Source organism: Cinclus cinclus, chromosome 27 (assembly GCF_963662255.1).
Source record: "Cinclus cinclus chromosome 27, bCinCin1.1, whole genome shotgun sequence".
Lineage (NCBI taxonomy): Eukaryota > Metazoa > Chordata > Aves > Passeriformes > Cinclidae > Cinclus > Cinclus cinclus.
The window spans coordinates 4,646,404-4,669,337 of NC_085072.1; the positions used below are offsets into that span (position 1 = coordinate 4,646,404).

Genomic DNA, 22,934 nt, shown 5'->3' on the forward strand with positions numbered 1-22,934 from the left:
TGCATTTCCTGTGGGGACACCTTTGCAGGTGACCTGTATGGAAGGAGCAGAGGCTCTGGGCAGGGTGGAGGGCTGCTGGGGGTAGAACACTGTGCAAGCAGCTAGGCTGGCTTGGTAAGGCTCGGCTTAGTCACTTCCTTGGGGGAGTGGGGAGGATGCACCTCCTGTGTGGGGGCCCCACCTGAGTCTCCTCATGCTGGAGTGAAATGTTGAGGCGCTCTCTGCTTACCAGGAGTGATCCTTCTCAGACACGGCAGTGAACGCGGGCTTTGCCGTGTCCAAGAAGAGCCAGGCAGGGCTGAGAGCTGCTGCAGGAGATGAAACCACACCCAGCAAAGCCTGGGGCACAAATCGTTCTGGGGATGTTCCCATCCCGGGGATGTTCCCATCCCACAGCTGCTCCCCTCGCAGCAGTCGCTTGGAGAACCTCAGGCTACTTTCAGCACCTCCCCACGCTGCAGAGAAGCCGGGCTTGGGAGAAAATCGCCGTCGATGTGACCCCGCGGTGCCCTTTGTCACGAGCCTGGAGCTGTCCATCGGCTTTGAAAGAAGGATGTCCCTGTGTCTGACGCGATGCTGTGGCTTGTCCCTCGGATTCCCCGGCTCGACGCGTCCTTACTCATCCCCTTGTTTGGAGGAGGGATTTCACGAGCCCCTGTCCGACCCCGTGAGGATATTTCTCGGCTGATGGAGCAGCAGAGCGGGAGCTGTGGATGACAGGGGCTGCCAGAGGCGTGCCCGAGCGGGGCCGGCTGCTCCCCTCCTGCAGCAGAGCCCAGAGGCACCTGCACAGCACCGAGGCGTGTCAGGAAACCTGATGCCTCACCTCTGCCAATGTGGAGGCGGAAGGAGGAGGGCCCAAAGACATGTCCCTTCACGCTCTCAACAGCTGAAAAAAGAGAAGGAAACTTGCTAGAGCCTTTTTCAGCAGCGCAGGAAGCATCCCTGTTCCGCTCTCACCCCAGAAACCCTCCCGTACTCCACTACTCTGGGGGGGTGGCTGTCCCACACCCGTCGGGCGATGAACATCGCAAGGAGAAGAGGCTTTTACAGACAGGAGGTGAACAACACGCTCTGGGAGCTGCCCAGGAGATACATATCCCTGCACCCGCTGGGCTCCGGGGCTTACGGCTCCGTGTGGTGAGTGGGGTCCTGCTCGCACCTTCCGTGCCGGGGGGGAAACGAGGAGCAGCCCCCCTCCATTAAGGAAGGACATTTGCACGTGTGATGGGGGCACGTTGTCTCCTGTTCCAGCGCACGGCTGGACACTCGCTCGCTTAAAGAAACTGTTTCTCCCTTTCGGTCAGCCGAGCCTGGGGTCACCTCGGCGCTGGGGTCAGGCAGATTTTGAGTTGCTTTGGGCTCGAGCTTGCGTTAAGGTTCCTGTCTGGCAACACAGACAGGAGGTGGGGGAATACCTGGGTGTCTGGAAGAGATTTGTGGGTGATTACAGAGGTGGGAGATGGAACAAGCTCAGCCCCAGGCAGCTGGTTCTGGGCAGCCTGGGAGGAAGCAGCTGGAAAATGCAGCCCCCCCACCCTGATACTGCTTCTAGTTTGAAATCATAAAGTGAGTAGGACTTACTGTAAACCAGGACCAGTAACCAGTAACAGACTGGGACTTCCTTCATGGCTGATGATAAACCCCAGCCCACAAGAGAGTAGCAGGAGTTGCTGTTAATTATTCAGCCGGACAAAGCTGCCTGAAGCAAGAGCAAGCACGAGTCAGGATTGCTGGGTTTACACTGATGAACCAGAGATGGCAACTCTGAAAGGCTAAATATGAAACAGTCCATTGATAGTATCTGAATAGAGCCCTTATTTCATAATATGCTGAGCTAAAAATAATGATAAAAAAGGTGTGTCTGTTTTTATAGGCGTCGGGCAAAGTCTGGCCTGCCACTGGCACTAATCCTGAAACCCTGGTGCCCAGGTTTTGTCCTTTTCCTGCAGCTTCCAATTTACAGAGAGGCACCCCCTTGGCCGCCCAGATGCATTTAGATTCTTAAGGAAGTCCTGCAAAATTAGGCAGGATTAGACTTGACTTCTAATTTATATTTGTACAGTGTTCTCTGATTTTTATCACAGAGCAAATCAGGAAGAAAAATAAAGACAGGAAAAAAAGAAAAAAAAAGAGAGAAATCCTTTCAAGTTTCCTTGCTTACCTGAAAAAAGGGGGGAAAAAAGGCATCAAAAGAAATCTTTACTGGTCCCTGTAAAACTCTTGGCTGCCCTGGAGCTCTCAAAGAGGGAGGGAGAGGAGGGTGTTGAAGCAGCCCAGGGATTCGTGGTGGTTTTGAATGGACAGAGCTCAGCAGGAAGGGCTGGGTGCCGATTCCTGTACAAAGCTGAGGCAGAAAATGTGGGGTTAGGATTTGCTGTCCTCTGCTGGGAATTGCTGAGAAAATTTCCTATTGCAGCGCTATGCAGTAGCAGCTTTTACACCTTCTTGAGCAGCTGAGAAAGTAACTTAGGAGAAACAGCAAAGTCTTGTTTCTACCCTTATTATTTTGTCAAAATCTGTAGTGATTTGCCAGTTGAGTGTATTTGTGAGAGAAGAATCTTCTGACCCCCTCCAACACTGGTCTTGCTGACTTCTGCCAGTCAAGGCAGGGGCAGTGTCTGCCTGAGGTCACCCAAACTGCATCTATTCCCTAAATCTGTGCTGGGGAGAGCATGGGGGTATCTCTGAGCTGCATTGACTGAATCAGCTCTGGGCTGGGATTATGGCAGTGCTGTAACCAGCACTGTCTGTGCTGTGCAGCTCAAGCTCCACCAGCAGCTCTCCTGTGTTGAGTACTGGGTTTAGATGTAGGTCAGCAGCTGGGAGGGCACCTTCTGATCAGGAAATCTGCCTTGGATTCTGCAGTTTGACTCCCTGGCCTGAGTCTCTACCTCTATTTCCTGGCTCCTCCAAAAATTTTACCAGTGCTGTCTCCTCTGCTGACATCTGCTGAAGTCCTGAAACAGAGACAAAACCTTACTAAGAGTCCTCCTACAGCACCCTGCAGCATCTTCAGCACTTCAGCTGTCTTGTGCAGCTGTTCCTGAACTTCCCTTGCTTCTCCTACTCAATATTTGTCAGTGCAAGGCTGGAGGATGCAGCTGGAAGCCATGGGATTAAACATGATGATTTACAGCTCTTCCATTCCCATAGGAGATGGGATAGGGATTTCTGAAGTAGTGGGAACTGCTCAGGGAATCCACAGGGAAAATCTTTTTTTTTTTTTTTTTTTTTTTTAATCTGTTTGCCTCTTGGGAGGGGTCAAGGAGGGGCTGAGACACCCTTGGAGAACATCACTGAGAGCCCTGAATTACAGCTGTCTGTCTGAGGACCTCCCTTCTCTCCCATGCAATCTCAGCAATGAGCTCCAGAGGAAGAGGAACTGTCACAGCATTGCCATGTCCAGCTGCAAACAGCCAATGTGACCAGCAGGAATGACACAGTGTGCCTGTAGCAATGGCTGCTGTACCAGGTTTTCATCAGATTTAGAGAAGAGTCTCATTTTCAAGACCCTCTCTTACACAGGAGCGAATGTGTAATCAAGGATTCTGAACACAGCAGGATTAATTGCAGTAGCATTTTCAACATGTGACATCCACTGTCTTTGCTCCAGAACCCAGTGAAGGCAGCTGGCCTGCCCTAAAATACAACAACCTCCAAGCAGATGGCAAAGCAAAAATTTCTGTATCTTTATTTCCTTATCTCCATGTATTAGGGAAGGAGGAGGAGGCAGAGTTAGAACTAATTCTGACCTTTAACCATTTGTGTTTCACTTTTCTCTCAGCTCTGTTACCTCCAGCTCATTTCTGCAGGTTGAAGGGAAAAAAGATGAGCCACTCATGTTTTTCTTGGTGCCCCACCTCATCCCTCAAAGAGCACAGGCTGTGGTCTGCTGCCCAAAGCCACACAGGGTAACATCTCTGTGTGCAGAGCTCCACTGAGCTCTCAAAGGACCTTTCTCTGCTGCCCTTCTGCGAGCACTGCAATCAGCTCTTCTCTAGGAGATGACCTGTGGGGTTGCAGAATCTGTTAAAACATACAGCTGACATCAGAATGGTTTTTTTATTTGCCTGCTGCAGTTCAGCCATAGACAAGAAGACAGGGGAGAAAGTAGCCATCAAGAAGCTGTGCCGTCCATTCCAGTCAGAGATCTTTGCCAAGAGAGCCTACAGAGAGCTGATGCTGTTGAAGCACATGCAACATGAGAATGTGAGTGCTCATTTCTCCTCTTCCTGCTGACAGGGGTATTTCCTTGCCACCTGGGAGCAAGTCATTTTTAGTGGCATCACCTGTGTTTTAATTGACATTTGGTATGTGCAGGATGTCTCAGGGTTTACCTGTGACCTGTTTGCTGTGCCCAGGCTGGAGCAGATGTGTAATGGGTGAGCCCAGGTATTAGTAAGAGGGAAAACATTTATGCAGCATCAATGAGGAGTCCCTGGGTTCCTCAGATGGAATTCTCTGTGTTTACTGGCATGTGCCAGTGGAGAGCTGATGAGTACCATGTGCATAGCAAATACTTTCCAGATTTAAATGTGGGCTTCTCTCTTTCCTCAGGTCATTGGGTTGCTTGATGTCTTCACCTCCACTGCCTCCTACCAGGGGTTCCAGGACTTGTAAGTCTGGAGTTGTTTGCTCTGTGTAGACTTAACTATTTTCCAAGACAGCTGTGTCTTAGCAGCAGCATAACAGAGAGGGCTGAGGTGCAAAGGGACCAGACTAGAATTCAGGTATCCCCAGATAACACAGAGAACTGAGAACACACATCAGCTCCCATGGCTGACACACCCAGAACACGTGAACAGATCCCACCCCTGCTCACAGCTGGGACACCACAGCATGCACAGACCAACCTGAGCAATGAGGATGTGTTACATTCCATGGTACATCACATGTAGGGTGATCCATGCTAGCACTGGGTGACTGCTGAGCTAAGGGGCTGCACTCACAGTGGGAGTATTGTTCATCAGGCCTCAGAACAATTAAACTTGGAATTTGAAAGGTCTGTCCTTTTCTGCTTGATTCTGGCTCTTCTCAATTAATTTTTTTGGCATTTTCCCTCCGTGTTCATGGTCATGTTGGACAAGTCCTTTTCCCTTCCCCATCACTGCAGATGAGCAGTGTGTGCCTGGGTTTGGGGTTTGGCTGATGGCTGAGTGTTAGCAGCCTGCAGGAGGAGCATTTGAAGGTTCTCAGATCAGTTCCTGCAGGAAGACCATCAATTAATTAGCAGCCTCAGCAGGCAAGTACTGAAGGAAGCTGGATGTTGTTTTCTGAGGCAGGGCTGGTGAACATTACAATGACAAATTTGGGAGCCAATGCAGCTGCTTTGCTGTGTACGATGTTTCAGCTCCTGGGTGGTGAAAGGCCGTCCAAAATTGAACTTCACTTGAGGTCTAAACTAATTCAGGATCCTGAAGATTCTTGTTCTTACCTGACATCAGCTATCTGACTTCAGGGGAGGAGAAAGAGCAATTTTCAGAACAGGCTGAAATTCCAGCTTCTCTGCAGGATGTGCTAGTTAGCCAGGAATAGTCACAGCTCATCTTCCTTACAGTGAGTTACACAGCCAGAAAAACCAAACCAATTGAGAACAAGGCTAGCCTGGTCCCCTGCATTTTTCTTCCAGACTCAGGGCCTTGTCTTACTGCCTTTTAGCTACCTGGTGATGCCATACATGCGGACAGATTTACAAAAGATCATGGGACATGAATTCAGTGATGAAAAGATCCAGTACCTGGTCTACCAAATGCTGAAAGGGCTGAAGGTAGGTGGGTCTGGAGGAGTTTAGTGACTCCCTGTCACTAAACTCTCTGTGTGTCACCTCTGGGTTGACCCTAACTAAACTCCCCTCCAATACTGTACAGGAGGATGAGGGGAGTTTAGGCATCCCCTCAGAACAGGTATTGGCTGTTGAACCATTCCTGTTCCAGCACACATCAATAAAATGAGTGTTTGCTTACGTCAGTCCATCGGGTATCAAAGCAATCAGAAGCCACAGGCCTTGGGATGGCTCTTCCATGGCAGCACTTGCTTCTCTCTGCCTTGCCCAAACTCTCAGCAAAACTCTGCAGAGAGGGAGAGACTGGCAGCAGCAGGAGCTTCTCTGAACCCATCACAGGGGCTCTCAGGAGAGAACACAGAGGGAAGGATTTTCTGTTCAGGAGTGTAAGGAAGGAATGTTCCTGTAACTGGCTTTGAGGGAGCTGAAAGCCATCACTGCACACTCTGGGATGCAGAGACAGAGCTTTCCAGCTGTCCTCTTACATCCTTCACCTGGAGTCACAGCAGTGGTTTACAGACATCAATGGGTTCACCTAAATCACACCTCTACCAGGTCACTGCTACCTTGAGTTTAAATAAAGGGGGGAAGAACACACAGGTTTGACTGATGTGCTAAAAACCCTGTAATCAGTTTTGCAACTTCTTGTGTTTGGGCTGAGACTATTTTTTGAACACCCAAAATAACCATGTTCTCATGTCATCTGCTGTAACCTTGATGACTTTGACAGTTTGAAGCTGTTGTTGTACTTGCTCTAAGGAACTATTGCTTCATCCCTCCTCTTCTGCTCTATGTATCTTCCTTAGGCTGGCAATAGCACTGTAAATACTGTCAGTAATTTGGGGCAGAAATTTCTTTTTAAACTGCTGCCCTAGGGACCAGGGATGTGTAGAAGGCTGCAGAGGTTTGTTGTCAGCAAGTTCTTGTTTGTAGCTCTCCTTTCTCTGCTGGAGAACAGAAAATTTTGTTGGTGATCACATTATGGCTTCTCTTTTTATTGCAGTATATTCACTCAGCTGGCATCGTCCACAGGGTAAGTTCATGTGTGCTCTTATTCTGATTTTTGTCTGAGAAACACAGCATAGTCATAAAGTTAATACATTCCTAACCATCCACTAATAGCATTGTCTGCTCTAATTTTCCATCCTGTCTGCTCTCTTTTGCATCCTACACCCTATATATGTTTGGATTTGCTAATACATACAGCATTTTGAGAAAATGCTGTATTTTCTGATGAGCTGAGAAGCATTTTATGATGCTTTCTGAATTAAAACTGTTTCAGGAAAGAATCAAATAGCAATCTAAAGCTGTAGAGTATAGCAGGCATAGTGTTTATTCAGTCATTTGCTGAACTGATACTGAACCTGGGGTGTTATGGGACCACATCAAAGGCAAGCAGAGGTTCAACTGAGAGTTCTGTTGATGGATTGCAACTTGAAACATCCAATTTTTCTGCTCCTGTGTGTTGTAGGACCTGAAGCCAAGTAACCTGGCTGTGAACGAAGACTGCCAGCTGAAGGTAGGTGGCAAAGCAGAACTTTGCAGCACATCAGCTCGTGGAGGAACTGCTCTGCCAGCAGGAAATTGGCACTGTCACGTTTCCTCTTTCCTCCCGAGCCTCCATTCCAGACCTTGTGTTCCTTGGCGGCTGCAGCAGTGGGAAATACTCCCCTGCTGATGTCACTTGCTGAATCAGGACACAAAACTTCAAATGAGCCTTCTGTCATTCTAATCCTCGTGGATGGCAGTGTGTAATGACTTCCCAGAGAAATTCAGTACTGCTGAGCAATGCTTGCAGCAAGTGAAGGATCCCTGAAGGGTAACTGCATTCAGCTGCAGCTGCCCTTTGGTTCTCATGGACATCGTGGTTGTGATTCCAGACAAAGTAATTTTCAGGGTTGCTCTGAAGGTTTTGCTTGCTGCTGGCTGGTATGATGCTCTAGCATGCATTTTCTGTAATGTGTATTTCAGGGAGTGGCTCTGCTGCCCATAAAGGTTGGGTCAAGCTTGTTCATCTGCAGCATTGAGGGAGAGGCCATGCTGTGTCACCTGCAAGGTGTTCTTATAGGAAAGGGTGAGTTGGGTGACCTGGGAGCATGCCTTCACCACCAGGTCACAGACCAACTCCAATAAAGCACATTGACTCGAAACTTAAGCTTCAAGAAAGGCAGTGACCTTCCAAGGAGCACAAGCACTACTCCTTTCAGCAGGGTCTTCTCATGACAACAGGTTTTGCAGTGGGCTTGCAATTTACAGTGGAATTAAGACATATTAATTCTTTGAACCATCCCATGGATGTCTGTGGTGTAGTTGGAGCTTTGTTATTATCTGATTGGAGCTACTCTGTTTTCTCTTACAAGTAGAGTCTCACTTGCCCATAGGATTTCTATTTTCTCTTCTGCCTTCCCTTCTCCTTATTCTTCCTTTGGCACTGCAGATCCTGGATTTTGGCTTGGCCAGACAGGCTGATGCTGAGATGACTGGCTACGTGGTCACACGGTGGTACAGAGCCCCAGAAGTCATCCTGAATTGGATGCATTACAACCAGACAGGTGAGCAGCCCTGCCCCAGCAGTGTGACTCCCTGGTGACGAGCTGGGGGATCCTGCTGGCTCACATCTCACAGAATTGTCCATCTGTTCTTCCTCTTTATCATCAGTGTTCCCTGGAGTAGAGCAGATACCAGAGGTGTTGCACAACTCCCAGAGCTGGTGCTTGCAGGAAATGATGAAAGCAGAGATTTTAGCAGCATGAAAGAACAGAGGAGGGTGGAGGGAGTGAAATTTAAATCAGTGTTTGCTGCAAGCAACAGCAAAAGTGACAGCCCTGGCAACCACTGCTGCCTTTTTCATTTTTTTTTCCCCTTCCCTTCCCCCCTCCCCTCCTTTTTCTCTCTGAACAGTGGATATCTGGTCTATTGGCTGTATCATGGCAGAAATGCTGACTGGGAAAACACTCTTTAAAGGAAAAGACTGTATCCTTTCAAGCTGAACCTTTTCCCTGAGCAGAGTAATAATTCTTGGTGTGTGTGGAAGGGTTTATATGAATGAGGCTGCTGAAAAAAACAGGCATCAGTCTGGTTTATCAGGAGATAATCACAAGGACCAGTCTTTTTGGGGAGGAAAACAGAAGGGGACCTCAGAAATACACCTCTGTGGTGGCATGGTTCTTCATCAGCTGTTTGACCTTGTGTGGCCAGAGCTCCATTCCCAAAGCTTTGCATATCCTTCCAAGCCCACGGATGTGTGTCCTGGCATAGTTGTGCCAGAAAAATTATCTGTTGATGGAAATGGTATGCCAGGAAGAAAAGCTTGGAGCTCTTTTTGCCAGTCTAATGAATCTCTACTTGTGTGACTGTGGTGGGTTTGTATCATGAGCTAATTATACTTTCTCAGGCTGAGCTGTGGTGGGGGTGTCCAGGGTTTGCCCCTCAAAGGGTGATGATCTTTAACACAGCTTGCCAGACCTGGATCAACTGACCCAGATCCTGAAAGTAACAGGGAATCCAGGAGAGGACTTCTTGGAGAAGCTGGAGGACAAAGCGGTAAGGAAGCTCCCTGTGGATTTGGGTCCTGCAGGGAAAGGTGTCAGGGGAAGGGGTTCACTTGTGTTTGGCATGGGAGAGGTGCTGCCTCTAGAGCAGCAGGGAAGTGCAGCAGCAGCCTTTTCCCCTGGGCAAGGAAGGCATTGTCTGTTCTGGTGGCACATCTGATGGACCTGCTGCTGCATTGGGAATGGCTGTGTTTGGCAGGGACTCCCACATGAGGTTCCTCATGCCCCAGCACCACCAACCTTCTCTGTTCTCCAGCTTGGCTCTTGAAACAAAACTATTTCTCTGTCTTGACCAACAAAAGTAGTTCCTTGTAAACTGCTTGCTGAAATGGGACATCTGGGGTGCTTTGTTCTTCTCTTCATTTGCCTTTGCTCATCAGAGCCATGAGACTGAGAGCTCTGTTTCACACCTGTCCAGGTGCAGTAACTGTGCTTTCCTTCCTCTTTCAGGCAAAGAGTTATATCAAGTCCCTTCCAAAAATCCCCAAGAAGGATTTGTCTGTGCTTTTCCCTAAAGCAAATCCTCTGGGTAAGTAATCTCCAGCATTTCTCATGAGTTTTCACAGCTGGAAGAAAGGCAAGCTGACTGCCACAGCCCCAACTTTATTTCTCCTTCTCACAATTTCTTGCTACTTTTTTTCCTTTGCAATTTGTGCCCCTGCCCTTCCTCAGGGAAAATATGTATAAATTAAAAGCAGAATTATGTTTTTTTTTTGGCATTACAGTAGCGATGTTCTGCTGTTCTTGGCCATTTACATTTTTTAAAATTATTATTTTTAAGTACAGTATCAATCCTGTTTGTTGAATACCTGGATCTAGCAATACTTAATAGAGAGCCGATGTGAAATTTTTGGGATAAGAATTAATCTCGTAGAAAGAGCTCTCTTACCAGGTAGGTTAGAGGTAAGAGCAAGTAAAACTCTTGTAGAAACTGAATAGAAGAAAGTTTTAAAATGTTAAAACCAAGTGGGAATGGGGCTGACAGATTAGACAGCATCTGAGTTTCCTGCCCTCCTCTTTACCAGGGATGTATAGGTTTCTATACAGATTACTCAAGTTAAGATTCCTTTGAGACACAGGGCTCTGAATGAAAGCAAATGATTAAAACTGAAAAATATCTTGAGGTTACTGGATTACTCCTCATGTTTCTACAGCCCAATCTGTGCAGCAAGGCTTATTCAAGTCTGGTTTGTTATTTCTGTACAATTTAGCTTCTCTTAGTAAGAGCTCCCTGAGGCTGCTGTTGGGCAGACTTTGCATCTCCACTGATGGGAGCTCCTTGCTGCTTTGGCCAGCTTGAGGAATCTCTTCAGTGTTCAGGTCTGGAGATGAAACACTGGAAATACCAGTGCTGCTCTTGCAGGGTTCATGCACAGGGTGCCTGTGCTCCCCTGCACCTTGCCTAGGCCTGTTCCCATCCTCTACAGCTGTGGACCTGCTGGACAAGATGTTGCAGCTGGATGTGGAAAAGCGTCTCACAGCAACAGAGGCCCTGGCTCACCCCTACTTTGACCAGTTCCGAGATATTGAGGAGGAGACAGAGGCACAACACTCCTATGATGATTCTCTGGAACATGAAAAGCTTTCAATAGAGGAGTGGAAAAGTAAGAAGTTAATTTTCTTTGAGGCTCCTGTCTAGCGTGGGACCTTCCTACCCCTCTTTCTTTCCTGTACAGATGCTGAGAAGGCTGTGATTGCCTGCTGATGCCTCAGTGGTAGTGCACAGATCTCTTGCTTTTATGCATTTGGCAAAGATCCCTTCAGCTCTTCAAGCAGACTTTTTTGTCTCTCCTTTGTCTCTTTCAGCTCCCACTGGATGCCTTTTTCTGCACATCCAACACTCCAACTTTTGTGTCCTCTAAAATCACACATTCATGGTTACTTTGTTCTGTTTTTCAAGAGCACGTTTACAAGGAGATCTTGACCTTCAGTCCCATTGCACGGAAGGATTCAAAGAAAAGAAGCGGGATGTCATTATAGCAATGTCTGCACCTGTGCCTGGGACTCAATTCTCCTTGATGACATCAATTTCATTCCACACTGCATTGCTGGTGGCCAACTTTTGGCCTGTGGGATCTCTCTCCACATGCCAACACAAGGATGACACTGTGCTGTGGACGTTGGACTTTGTTCTACTAAAGGGGAAGCACCCCAGATAGTTTTCAACATAAAAGACAAATATATTCGTGTTGAAACTTTAAGTGGGAGAATTTTACCTGGTGTTTTTTTTTTTTTTTTTCCCTGTACTTGTCCACTTAAGAGAGGAGGGGTTTAATTCTTTCTCATTAGTCTTTTCAAGCAGAGGGTTTAATACATTAATTATGGATGAGGTAAAGAAGAAGGAAGTGAGTCCTAAGTAAAAGGACCACAAATACTGAATTTCAGCATAACAAGACCTTAACTAATCTCACTCTGGCTGTGTCCTGCTTCCTTGAGCAGTCACAGAGTTCCAGGGCACCAGGGGATCAGCCTGTGTTCAGAGCAGCTACAAACTCATCCTCTCATCCTATACATACAATTCTGCTCAAATGCTTTCCCTCCAAAGAGCCACTGCCTCTTTTTTTTAAATTATTTTTTCCCCTGCTTATTTCATTCCCTGGGATTTTGATCCATGCTGTCTCCTCCTCACTGCGGGCAGCAAAAATAGCCTGGGAATTCAAGGCCTCTTCCAATAGTGTCAGACTGGGAGTCCTAAGCAGCTGCACAAGTTAGTTTGAATATGGATCTTCAAGAAGTTTTTCAGCCTGTGCTGAAAACTGGAGTATCTGCAGATCCACAGCTTATCAATACAGTCACTTGATCGTGCAGGCACAGCTGCTCCTTGCGATAACACCTTTGGACTGCAGCACCTTCTTCCCTATGGTGATCAGGCACGTTCAGCCAATCATTCCAAACTCTATGCCAAGGGAACTGTGCCCAGAGCCTTCTCTGTATCAGAGCACAGAGCTTCCAGGACTAGAGAAAAGTATTGAGAAGGTATTTGACCTCAGTAATACATACAGTGATTCTCAACTCCCACCTCTTCTGTAGCTGCTGACTTGGTTTGGTTTAGCTAGCTTGTTTGTTTTCAGTACTCTCTACTTTTCTTCTTAAGTAACGTTCAGTTTTGCTGTACAGACCACAAGTATGGGAAAACTGCAACATTTCCAGAATTTTCTGATCTCTCTTCTTCACTGGGAACTGGACACAGTGATGTCATGTTGCTTGACTGCCTTGCTGTTGCAGCTCATGGCATGCAGCACTGGGGCTAAGCCTGCAGTGACTGCATTTTTTGATAGGATGGTGTTGATGTTTGCCTGCTGTAGCTGCACAGACTGTCCATGGTGATAAGATGAGGTTTCTGCTGGCTCATAGCTTTCTGGGTTGTGTACAGGTCCTTTGCTTCACTCCTCTCTTAGGGCAGGGACAGTGAGCACAGAACTGTTGTGATGTGTCCTCAATTCCCTGGAAATTCAGTGTTTTGTAAAGAGCTAGGCTGGGGGATATGCAGTAATGTTCTGCTGCCTCTGTCCTGAAAAACATAGCTGATGAGATTTAGGCTTCATCCTTTCCTCTTGCTAAGGAACAACCTGCCTTTTCCTTGAATGGCAGAAGGGAGTTCTAGCTGCATCTGTCGAACTGCAACTGGAATACTGTCCTTTTGCCTCTGACCTGGCTGCAATGTCCATAATCTCAAACAGAGGTTGGAGAGAAGCCCTCTGCAGCTGCCATTAACATCTCTGAGAGCTGCAGTTGTTTAGAGCTGCCTGTGCCAGGGTAAAATGAGGCTTAGTGCTTTGCACTGGAGGGTCACTGTCCAGGTGAGTGTTTGTGAGTGCACAGAGAGATGTTTCAGGGCTGTGGGTGAAGCAGGCTGCCCTCTAGACTATATGCAATCCTGGACATGGAGAGGCAGAGAAGTCTTAAAAGTTCAACCTTGTAGACAAATTTGAGTATGTCTATGGAGACCTTTAGAGTAGAGAGCTTTCTTTCAGAAAGTAATCTCTAAACTCAAAGTCATCTGTTAAGGAAAAGAACCCATAGAGACAGAACTCATGAACCACTGTAAATGGGAATGCAGGGTATTTCTTAATCGTCTTGCCCTCCTTCAAAAGGGGATAGGTAGACCTGAAAAGTTGATGGCTGAGGGAGAAAACATCCTCACAGTACAGGAATTTACAGAGCAATCTGCTGGTAGTTGGAAAGGGACTTGGATAGTTTTAAAGAATAATTTAAAAAGCCCTTTGGGAATTGTCTGTCTGAGCAGAGGACAAGCATGAAGAGGCACTGGGGACATGTGATACAAATAGGTATGAGAAGAACAATTGTGAGCAGAACTGAATAGGGTACACAGATTTTACAAACATCAGTCTCACTTGTTTTAGGGGTAGCACATAAAGGCTCTTCAGCATCAGTCCTTCTGCTGAGTATACATCCAGTTTCAGGGACTGGGTTCTGGGTTTCTCAGTAGGTTTATACTTACCCTGAATGCTCTGAAATTGCAAGAGCAATCCCAACAGCTGCTGTGTGGGCTCCATGCTCTGGTTTCACTCATTCACCCACCAACCCCATACAGTGACAGAACACTGCAAAAGGATCACACGACACCCCAACAATGTAGGGAGCAGGTGCTCTGTAAGCCCAGAAACCCTGGAGGTGTATTCATATTTGTTTTTTCTGGAATGTATCATCCAAGAACTCAAAACAGACAGTAGAAAATGTAGCAGGGTGGCAGTGGAGTATCTGTACAGACCAACCATCCCAGAGCTCCTGGCATCTGAGGACATGTTTCAGTGAACAGCAATGAGCTACTAGAAGGGAGAGGTGGGGGAAATCCTACTGACATTTCCTGAAAGGAGTTTGAAAAACACCTGCTTGACAGAGCCAGTGACTCAGGCCAAGGCTGGAATCCTTCAAAATCAGCACCAGAACTGAGAGGGGGTGTGTGACCCTGACAGACACCGTGAGTCAAGGCAGGAATTACCTCATGCAGAGGTGCAGTAGTGCTGAGTGGATGACTCACACTAACACATAATTCATGGACATTCCTTTCATTACAAGTATAGTTTACATACTTAAAAATACAAAAACAAGCGATAAAATCCCTCAGCTATTAAGCAGTCCAAAATTCCATAAATCAGGCCAGCCAAAAATATGTTTGCTGTTTGTACTGAGTTTGTATGATAAAAATTGACATGGATATATGGATGGAATTTTTGTGCCTGTCTCAGATAACATACAGATGTCTAACTTGGAATACTATTTACTTGCTAGTCTTAGATTAATTTCTGACTTCCAAGAATCTCTTTTTTAATTTGGAAAATAAAGCCTTTATAAACAATCTTTAAGTTAATTTTGACAGTTAATTAGGTCTGTGCAGTTGCAACTTTACAGGGCCTATTTGTTAGGTACTTGCACATGTAGGTGAGAAACAAAGAGCAGATGAAGGAATGATTATTTTATTTTCTTAAGATATGCCACAAAATTAGAGGATTTTTTAAGAGTGATAATATTAGCTGCGTTTTGGATACCACCTAGAAACCTTTCAGTGCACAGTTCTGAAAATTTCCACAGCCTCTTAGAAAACTACTTATTTATTTCTGTAGGAAAAAGACACATCATCTGTTTTCATATTTAACATTTTCACATTTTAGGTAGCAGACTAAACAAATAATGTTCATGTTTTAAGTATGTGATAATGGGAAAGAAGAACATATAAAATTATAAACACATCTGAGAACTCTAGTGAGATTCTGTACAAAGGATGGTAATACCTTTTCATATTCCCATGTCTTGCTGTTGCCTGAGCAACCAGGGAAAGCGTTCCTAATCCTCTGCATTTTTCCTGTATCATGGGTCAGCAGAGTGCTGGCTGGAAACGTGATTATGGCTGTTTTTCTTTTCACAGCTGAGAGAAATAAAACATGAAAGACTGAATGAAGACCAGAATAGCCAGTACTAATTTGCTTTTCCACCAAAAGGATGGACACTCACTGCACTAAATGTACTTATCATGGAATCGTTCAGGTTGGAAAAGGCCATTAAGATCATTGAATCCAAATCTGCACTGAAAATGTCAGAGTTTCCAGGTGAATGGTGGTTTAGGGGATGTTTTGCCTGATTTCTCTCTACGAGGCCATTTTCTGAGCACATGAGCTTACACAGCTTTTAATGTGAGGTTCAGCTGGTGCTGGCTCACAGCTGATTCAGTTAGCTCTCCTTTCTTGTTGGAATGCACTCCACTAAATAATACTGAAGGGTTAGTACATTATATCTGCAACCCTCATTGATTTGCTGTTACATGAAAGGGAGTTAGCTTCTTTTAGCCAAGTTCGGCTGGAAAAATAAAAATTCTCTTGCCATAAACCATCATTTCAGATCTGTCTTCAACTGAAAAAAAGTTTAAAATTAGAGGGCATTGAGATTAAAAAAAAATAAGGACCACTGAGGAGGTAGTGCTGGGTGCAGGTGTAACCTCTCAGATGTTAGTGAGGCTGAAGAGGGTTATAAATATATACATAAAATTCCAGTGAAAATACATGGCAACTGAAGCTTATCACTTTTGAGATATCAGGTTTAAACCTTTAATGCACAAATGACCTGTTCAGCAATTGTTCTAATTTCAGCAATTCTGAAGAAAACAGCAGCAGAACAGCCAAAGAGAGATAGAAACATAACTCAGTTTTGAGGCTTAATAAATCAACAAAGAAAAGGGTCAGATCTCAATTCTAAATGATAATTCTCTTCCCTTTTTAAGTATGTCTTATATGCTTGAATAAACATGGAGAAAATTGTAATATGAATGAAGGTGCCTAACTCTGAGGTGTCTTGGCTGCTGCTTTCATTTGAAGCAACATCACTAATTTTGCACTGGCACCCTTTAAAAACTGGGACAGCAAAGGAATTGAATTAAGCTGTGCCTCTGGGATTTGAGAGAAGTTCAGGATGCTTTTTCAAATAATGCATTAGTTCCACAGCTTTGATATAAAACTAAATGATGAATAACTTGTTTTGATGTTCTCACACATGGCCCTCAGCCATCAGAGATGTCTGGACATCTCTGTGCACTATTCATCCCACTGTTCTTAATAGGGAACCTAATATGATTATAATAAGCTAATTCCAGTGCAAATTTAAGAGTATAAAGTTTCATAATTGAGGTTAAAAATGAAAGAGTTTGCAAAAGTTGGTCATATTTTAAAAAAGTAGAAAACAAAAAAAAAAATCAAGGAAAACACAGTTAAAATTCCCACATAAAGAAGGAAAATCACAGAATGGCTTGGGTTGGAAGGGACTTCACATCTGTGTGCAGTCCCCTGCTGTGGGATACCTTTCACTAGAGCAGGTTACTTAGAGCTCCATCCAACCTGGCCTTGAAGAATTCCAGGAATGTGGCAGCCACAGCTTCCCTGGACCTGTTTCAGTGCCTTATCAGCATCACAGTTTTCTTTTCCTGTTAGCTAATCTACACCTCCTCTCTTTTAGATTAAAACCATTCCCCCTTGCCCTGTCCCTACATGCTCTTGTAAAAAGTCTCTATTCATCCTTATTGTAGGCTCCTTTCAGGTACTGAAGGGCTGCAATTAGGTCACCCCAAAGCTTCTCTTTGCCAGGCTGAGCAAACCCAGTTCTCTCAGCCTTTAAAGTTACTCATCAATTATTGAAATTATTTTATTTACTGTTTAAATGTAAACAGGAGTAAATGCAGCTATAGATTGTTTTAGGGTTTATCCTTCGTGGCTAGGACCATACTGTTATACAGCTGTTCTTCTGAGGGTGAGATCCTTTGTAAATCAGTGAGAGTATTGGGACTTCATTTCTAAATCCTTGATACATCATTTTTCATGCAAAACAAGAATAGATTATAATTTATTTTCAAGTTTTGACATGTAAATACTAGATCTGTTAAAAAGTATGCACCATATATACACAGTATATACTTCCAAGGTGATATGCAACCACTGTTCAGCAGTAAGTAACATGTTTACCTTTGCTTTTAAAGCTGCAACAAGCTCTGGCCCAACCCGAGTATTTGCAAAACAAACTGTCACAGACTGGCTGCTCTCAGATTCTGTGGTTAACATAAGTTAAGAGACAAAAGACCTCCTGTTGGACTGTAAATGAGGGAAAACAGCATTCATTGCTTCCTTCTAAAACAGTTAATTCTATAAATTCAGATGGTGATATTATGCAATACTCTGCACAGAGTGGGAGGTGGAACACACATATGCTCAAGTATGTGGCATGCTCTATAAAAAGTAAGTGTGGGAGCCTCTGCAATTCCTATCTAAATTCTTATCTCAGTTGCCAACTTAACTTCTTCCTTGTTTGATCCCCTCAGTCCCTCTGTCTCTCCAGCCTGTCACACCTCTGCATGCGAAGAGGCCACCCGCACCTGAAATACTGGTCGAAAAAATAAATACAGGCTCTTGCTATTTACATCGTTTGTTTGATGTTGCTTGTTTACTGTGGCAGGCCAAGGTTCTCTGGGAGTGTAGCCGGGTCGGACTCTGGCACCTGGCGATGCTCCAGGGTGCTTCCTGGGACCCCACACGTCCTGCAAAAAAAGTGGGCTGCCAAGATGAAGACACCCCAGTTGAGCCTAGGACAACAATCCCACCTAATTTCCCGTGGCCTGACGGCTCCCGGCTGTGAGGTACCGGCCCGGGATGGGCCCGCACGGCTGTACCCGAGCTCCCAAACCCAAACCCCGGGGAGGATGTGGGGGCAGGCGAGGCGCAGGGGTACCCCGCTCCCCGATGCTGCCTCGCCTGCCACGGAAGGGGCCACGAGCAGCAGCGGCCCCCGCCTAAGCCATGAGGGCAGCGCGGACGGACCCCCCCCAGCCACCACCAGCCCCCGGGGGCCTCCCGCTCGGCGCGGCCCGGGTGTGGGAAGGCACCGGGGAGGGGCGGGCGGTGCCTGCCCGCGGGGGGAGCGGAGCGCGGAGCCCCCTCCCCCGCCTGGCCGCTGGCTGCCGCCTCTCCCCGCCGCTCGGCCGGCCCGCGCCGCCACCGCCGCCTCCATCTTGAGCGTGTGTCCCCTGCTCCCCCCCCCCGCCTCCACAGCACCGAGAGCGTCGGGGGCGCTGGAGCCCCGGGGGGGAGCGGGGGGGGGGAAGGTGAGGGTGGCGGGGGGCGAAGCGGCACCGGGGCCGGAGCGGCAGCGGCGGGAGCAGCGGCGGGAGCAGCGGCGGCAGCGGCAATGAGGAGGCGGCGCTGAGGAGGCGGCAGTAGCCGGAGCGGACGGAGCCGACATCTTGTGCCCTCCCCTCCCGCCGCCGGCTGGGTGAGCCCGTCCGCCCCAGGGGGGAGGGGAGGGGGAGGCGGAGAGAATTTAAAAAGAAAAAAAAAAAAGAAAAAAAAACCGAAAAAAAAAAAGAAAAACAAAACCAAAAAATCCCCCCAAAAGGAGGCGGCGGCAACGCTGGAGAAGCCGCGGCGGCGGCGTGCTGAGCCGGCCAGGTAAAGCTCTGCGCGGGAGGCCGCGACACCCTTCCTTCAGGGGTCTCTCCTCCCTCACACACCCCCGCGCCGGGGTCGCGGGAAGGTGACCGGGCGGGCGGGAAGGAACTGAGGGAGGCCTGTGCGCCACAGCCTGCGGGCTTCTCCCGCGTCCTCGCTCCGTCTCTGTGCGGCGGGAGCGGCCCGATCCCTCGCCGAAGAGGGGCAGCGGCGGCGGGCGCCCGGGGACGGGGAACGGGCAGCACCGTGTCTGCCAATCCCCCCCATTGCCGCCATCTTGGTCCCCCCTCCTTCGCGGCGCGGCGGGGGCGCCTCCCACCTTCTCCCACGCGATTGGCCCAGGCGGGGCCGAGCGCTCCCGCCTTTAGGCCCGCAGAGCCTCGTGTTGCTATTGGTGGTGGCGCTGTGATGGACGGCGGGAGCAGCCAATGGCCTTGCAGCCCCGCTGCGCTCGCGCTGCTCGCCCCCGCCCGCTCCCTGTCTCTGGAGGCTCCGATAGTTCCGTAGGGAGAGCTGGCCGCGCACTGGGGCTGCGGCCGGCCCGTCCCGCTGGTGTTCACCGCCCTGTCCTGCCCCCGGGACGGCTTTATATCTGTCCGAGTGCCTGCTGTGCCTTAGCCCGGATCGTTGGCTGCTACTGGAGTTGCCTGCAGAGAGCCGTTGGTGCCCGCGGTGGCTCCTGAGGGGAGCTCCCGCCGGCGCCTGACAGCTGAGGGCATGTCGCCGTTCCCTCAGATGCTGCTGAGGCCGGGCACAGCTCGTGGCATATCACAGTTCCCTTGGAGCGCTGCTGCTGAGGTCAGACACCGCTCATGGCGCATCCCATCTGTTGCTGAGCCCAGACTTCATACCTGACACTTAATCCACAGCCTGTCTCGCACCCTCCCCATGGCGGAGGGAGGGCCTCTCTCGAGGCCGGTGCACCTCCCGTCAACTTGACGTGGTTACAGAAGTATTGATAAAGATCACTGAATGTGCCAGGGCAAGCAGATCTCTGTGACATCTGTTGAGCACCGACACATTTCATTGTAGGTATCAATGTGGGTGTGAGGACCATAAACCCTTGGCAGGTGTGTGAGGGGACCATGGGCCTGTGGCAAGCAAAGACAGGAACATGAAGGGATATTGTCGACAGCAGCAGGTGTTTTGCTGGCATTTTGGTTGACAAAAGGTGGAGAGGGGGCTGCAACTGTTCCAGGTTGTTTATTTCCTCTGGCATCCATTAGTTTTATTTTACAGATATGTTTCATAAGTAGCTCCATGAGTGACTGTTCTCCACTGCACAGCAGTGGGTTTTAAATCCCAGTGGCTACTGGTTGCAGGAGAGCAGTGCTGAGGAATATCTCCAGACCTCGTGCTTGGCTTGGTGACCCAAAGAGGGGCAGCCTTTGGTAACAAGTCCCAAACTCTTCAGGAATATAGGAGCTGTAGTCATGGTGCACCAGAGTCCAACAAGAGCCGTGCTGTTCCCATCTTCTGCTGCACACCAAACTCCAGATGGCCTTTTTGCTGCAAGTAATTGAAGTTCTTCATTGTTGAAGGACCTGGTTTTTCGCTGGGATCTCCAAGCTATGCCAAAAGAAAGGGCCAGGAGACTTCCCTAAGCTGCGCTGCCTTGAGCTCCAGCCTTGCATCCTCTGCACGTGAGAAACCTGGTGCTGTAAAGTGAGTTCTTGGTTGTTCAGCATGCGAAAGCTGGAAGGAAGGACTGCAGCATAAAGGAGAGTTGGGAAGGAGACTGAGGTCTTCTGCAGTGTGAGAAAAGGATTTCTGACCCTTGGAGGGGGTCAAGGCAGCATTGCATGGGTGGAAATCACAGTCTTTCCTTTAGAGGACCCACTTGTGTTCAGTGTTCCAGGCTGTGTGTGTAACAGGGGCCTATACTGTGACGTTGCTCCATACACGTTGATCTCTTTTTCTTTTTCAGGGGAACTTTAGCCCCCGTTCTTGTAAATTTATGCATCTTGATGCTTGGCTTGGTTTTTCAGTCACCCAGTGCCCACAGGTGTGAAAACTGCTGCTCAGGAGAATCAAACCACTCCTGAAGGAATTCCAGGGGTAGAGTTAAATTACTTCCCAGCAGCTCTTTGAGTTGTAGCCACCTTGTTTGCTCAGTCGTGCTCTCTGGGAACTTCACCCCCGACTCCCTTTGTAATCCCCAGTAGAAATGGATGACGGGAGCTTTTTGGAATGCCTTGAGTGTATTGTGGCAGTGGCAAAGGGATGTCTGAACTTTCTGCTTTCACATCAGCAAGCTTCTGTCCATGCCAGGACAGAATCAGCATGGGCTGAAATAGTGTTTAACCCCACTCATGTCAAGTATCTTTAGCATTTCAGTGGGCACAGGTGCTGTTTGCAGAGGGATTCCCTTTTATGTGTAGCTGGGAGGGGTTCTCAAGTGTGCTGAGGGAATCAAAACATTCCTAGTTTGCTGCTTAGAAGTTTCTCTTGTTGTAGACAAGGTCACAATGCTCAGCTCAGTGTGTCTGAGTTGATTTCGTTGCTGCTGTCAAGGTATTTTGGAAGTGTCTCTCCTAATATCCAGGTGTATGTCTCATTCCAGGCACTCAGCTATCACTGGCAGCACTTTGCATGCCATTTTAGATGCTTCTTCATAGAGCCAAGTAATTGTGCATTTTGCAAATGGGTTGTTTTATGGCAGTTGGTTGCTGTAGTGCAAAGCTCACTTCGGGGTAATTTGTCTAGAAATACACTGATTGTTTCACTAAAGGAACTCTGCATGCTTGTTTTTCCCATTAACAGATCAAACAGCCCTTCCTTCAGGTGCTTATTTCACTGAAATTTCCTTGTCCCTCAGTATTCCTAACAATTGGCTATTGCCTCATTTTTCCTGAACACAATATTAATGATGTATGTGGTGAGCTCATAATAATTACTTTGTCCTCCATATATCTTTTTGTCTCCAATATCCTCTTTGCTTGTACCAGCCTGAATTGTATCAGAGCTGTTTTTTAATAGCAGGATTTTTTTTTAATTCACTTGATGATCAACTTGCCTTTATAAGCTCTTTTTAAAATTCTTTTTTCCTGCTGATTGAAGCCATTGGAGTTCAGCTAGGATGAGTGCAGTTGGGTGTCTGCAGTGTGTGGATCAAGTGACTGATTAAAGTTTTAAGACAAAGGTACCACCAAAATTTGTGGTACCTATATTTGCAGGTAGGAGTTATCATCATTTTACAGGTGAAGTAAAATTGCATTTACAGACTCCATCATTATGGGTGTGCATACTGAAACTGTCCACCTGCAGCTTATTTCTGTGGATGCAGGGAAGAGTTTGGAAATCTTTCCCAGAGCCTGTTTGTTTTTTAAAACACAGATGTTGTCATAGCTAAATCTCATGTTTCACAGAAACAGTACTTGAGAAAAGTATTGCTCCTGGAATTTTCTCCTTTCTGGAATAAACTTGGACTTCTTTTAGGTCCTGGTCCTGCTTGCTCTGGTACACGGTTAAGAGTTTCTGGTGCTATGTCCTTCATGGAGCACAAGTACTGCAGTGGCTGAGTACAAATTGTGGGTTTGTGGTGTGTTTCTTTGTCTGTGGGTCCCACAGAAAGGGACTGGGTGTGTGGATTGCTTTAAATAAGGGTGAGGTGCTAGTTCAGACCTCTGCATAGCAACAGATAAGCTCTGGGCTGGCTTATCTTCTCACAGAGAATTTACATTTGCTTTTCTTTGTCTCCTTTCTGACTTCTTTCAGCCTCAGCTTGTTTATTCCCATAAGTCATGTTCCCATCCTTGACTCTGCCCTTCTCTCTTGCATTACTCACTTGGCTTCCTCTCTGCTTTTCCTCTTTGCCAGCTCCCTCCTTCGCCCTCCCATCACCGAGCTGCTGCCACCATGTCTGAATCCTCCTCCAAACCATCTCCCCAGGCTTCTCCTCTGCTCCCCTCTGACAGGCACCTCCTTAATGTCAGCAGCCGACTCTCAGCTAATTATCTGGCTTGCTGATTAGCAGTTTGCACGGGCAGAGCTGGCTGGGGCTTTTTGTTAAGTCTCTGAGCAAATGCCATTTCACAGCTCCTGGTGCTGGAAGCTGTCTTGCTGCTTTCCTGCTTGTAGACCTGTGGACTCTCCATAGCCAGGTGGCTCAGGTGGATGAGAGAGAATTGTGACTTGTAAGTCCATTGGGATCCA

At 47.5% G+C, this 22,934-nt stretch overlaps 1 protein-coding gene across 2 annotated transcripts; it reads left to right on the plus strand.

Moving 5' to 3' along the window:
- The first annotated feature begins 887 nt into the window (after positions 1-887).
- Positions 888-17,754, plus strand: MAPK13 (mitogen-activated protein kinase 13). 2 transcript variants are annotated; one of them, XM_062509828.1, is made up of 13 exons: positions 888-1,140; positions 4,083-4,212; positions 4,561-4,619; positions 5,662-5,770; positions 6,789-6,818; positions 7,257-7,304; positions 8,223-8,337; positions 8,687-8,758; positions 9,249-9,328; positions 9,787-9,865; positions 10,764-10,940; positions 11,143-12,312; positions 15,224-17,754. In XM_062509828.1, the coding sequence occupies exons 1-12, from the start codon at positions 1,022-1,024 to the stop codon at positions 11,196-11,198; spliced, it is 1,074 nt and encodes a 357-aa protein (XP_062365812.1). In that variant the 5' UTR covers positions 888-1,021; the 3' UTR covers positions 11,199-12,312; positions 15,224-17,754. The 2 variants fall into 2 exon arrangements, with proteins under 2 accessions (XP_062365812.1, XP_062365811.1); XM_062509827.1 differs by having other exon boundaries at positions 11,237-12,312.
- The last annotated feature ends 5,180 nt before the right edge of the window (positions 17,755-22,934 follow it).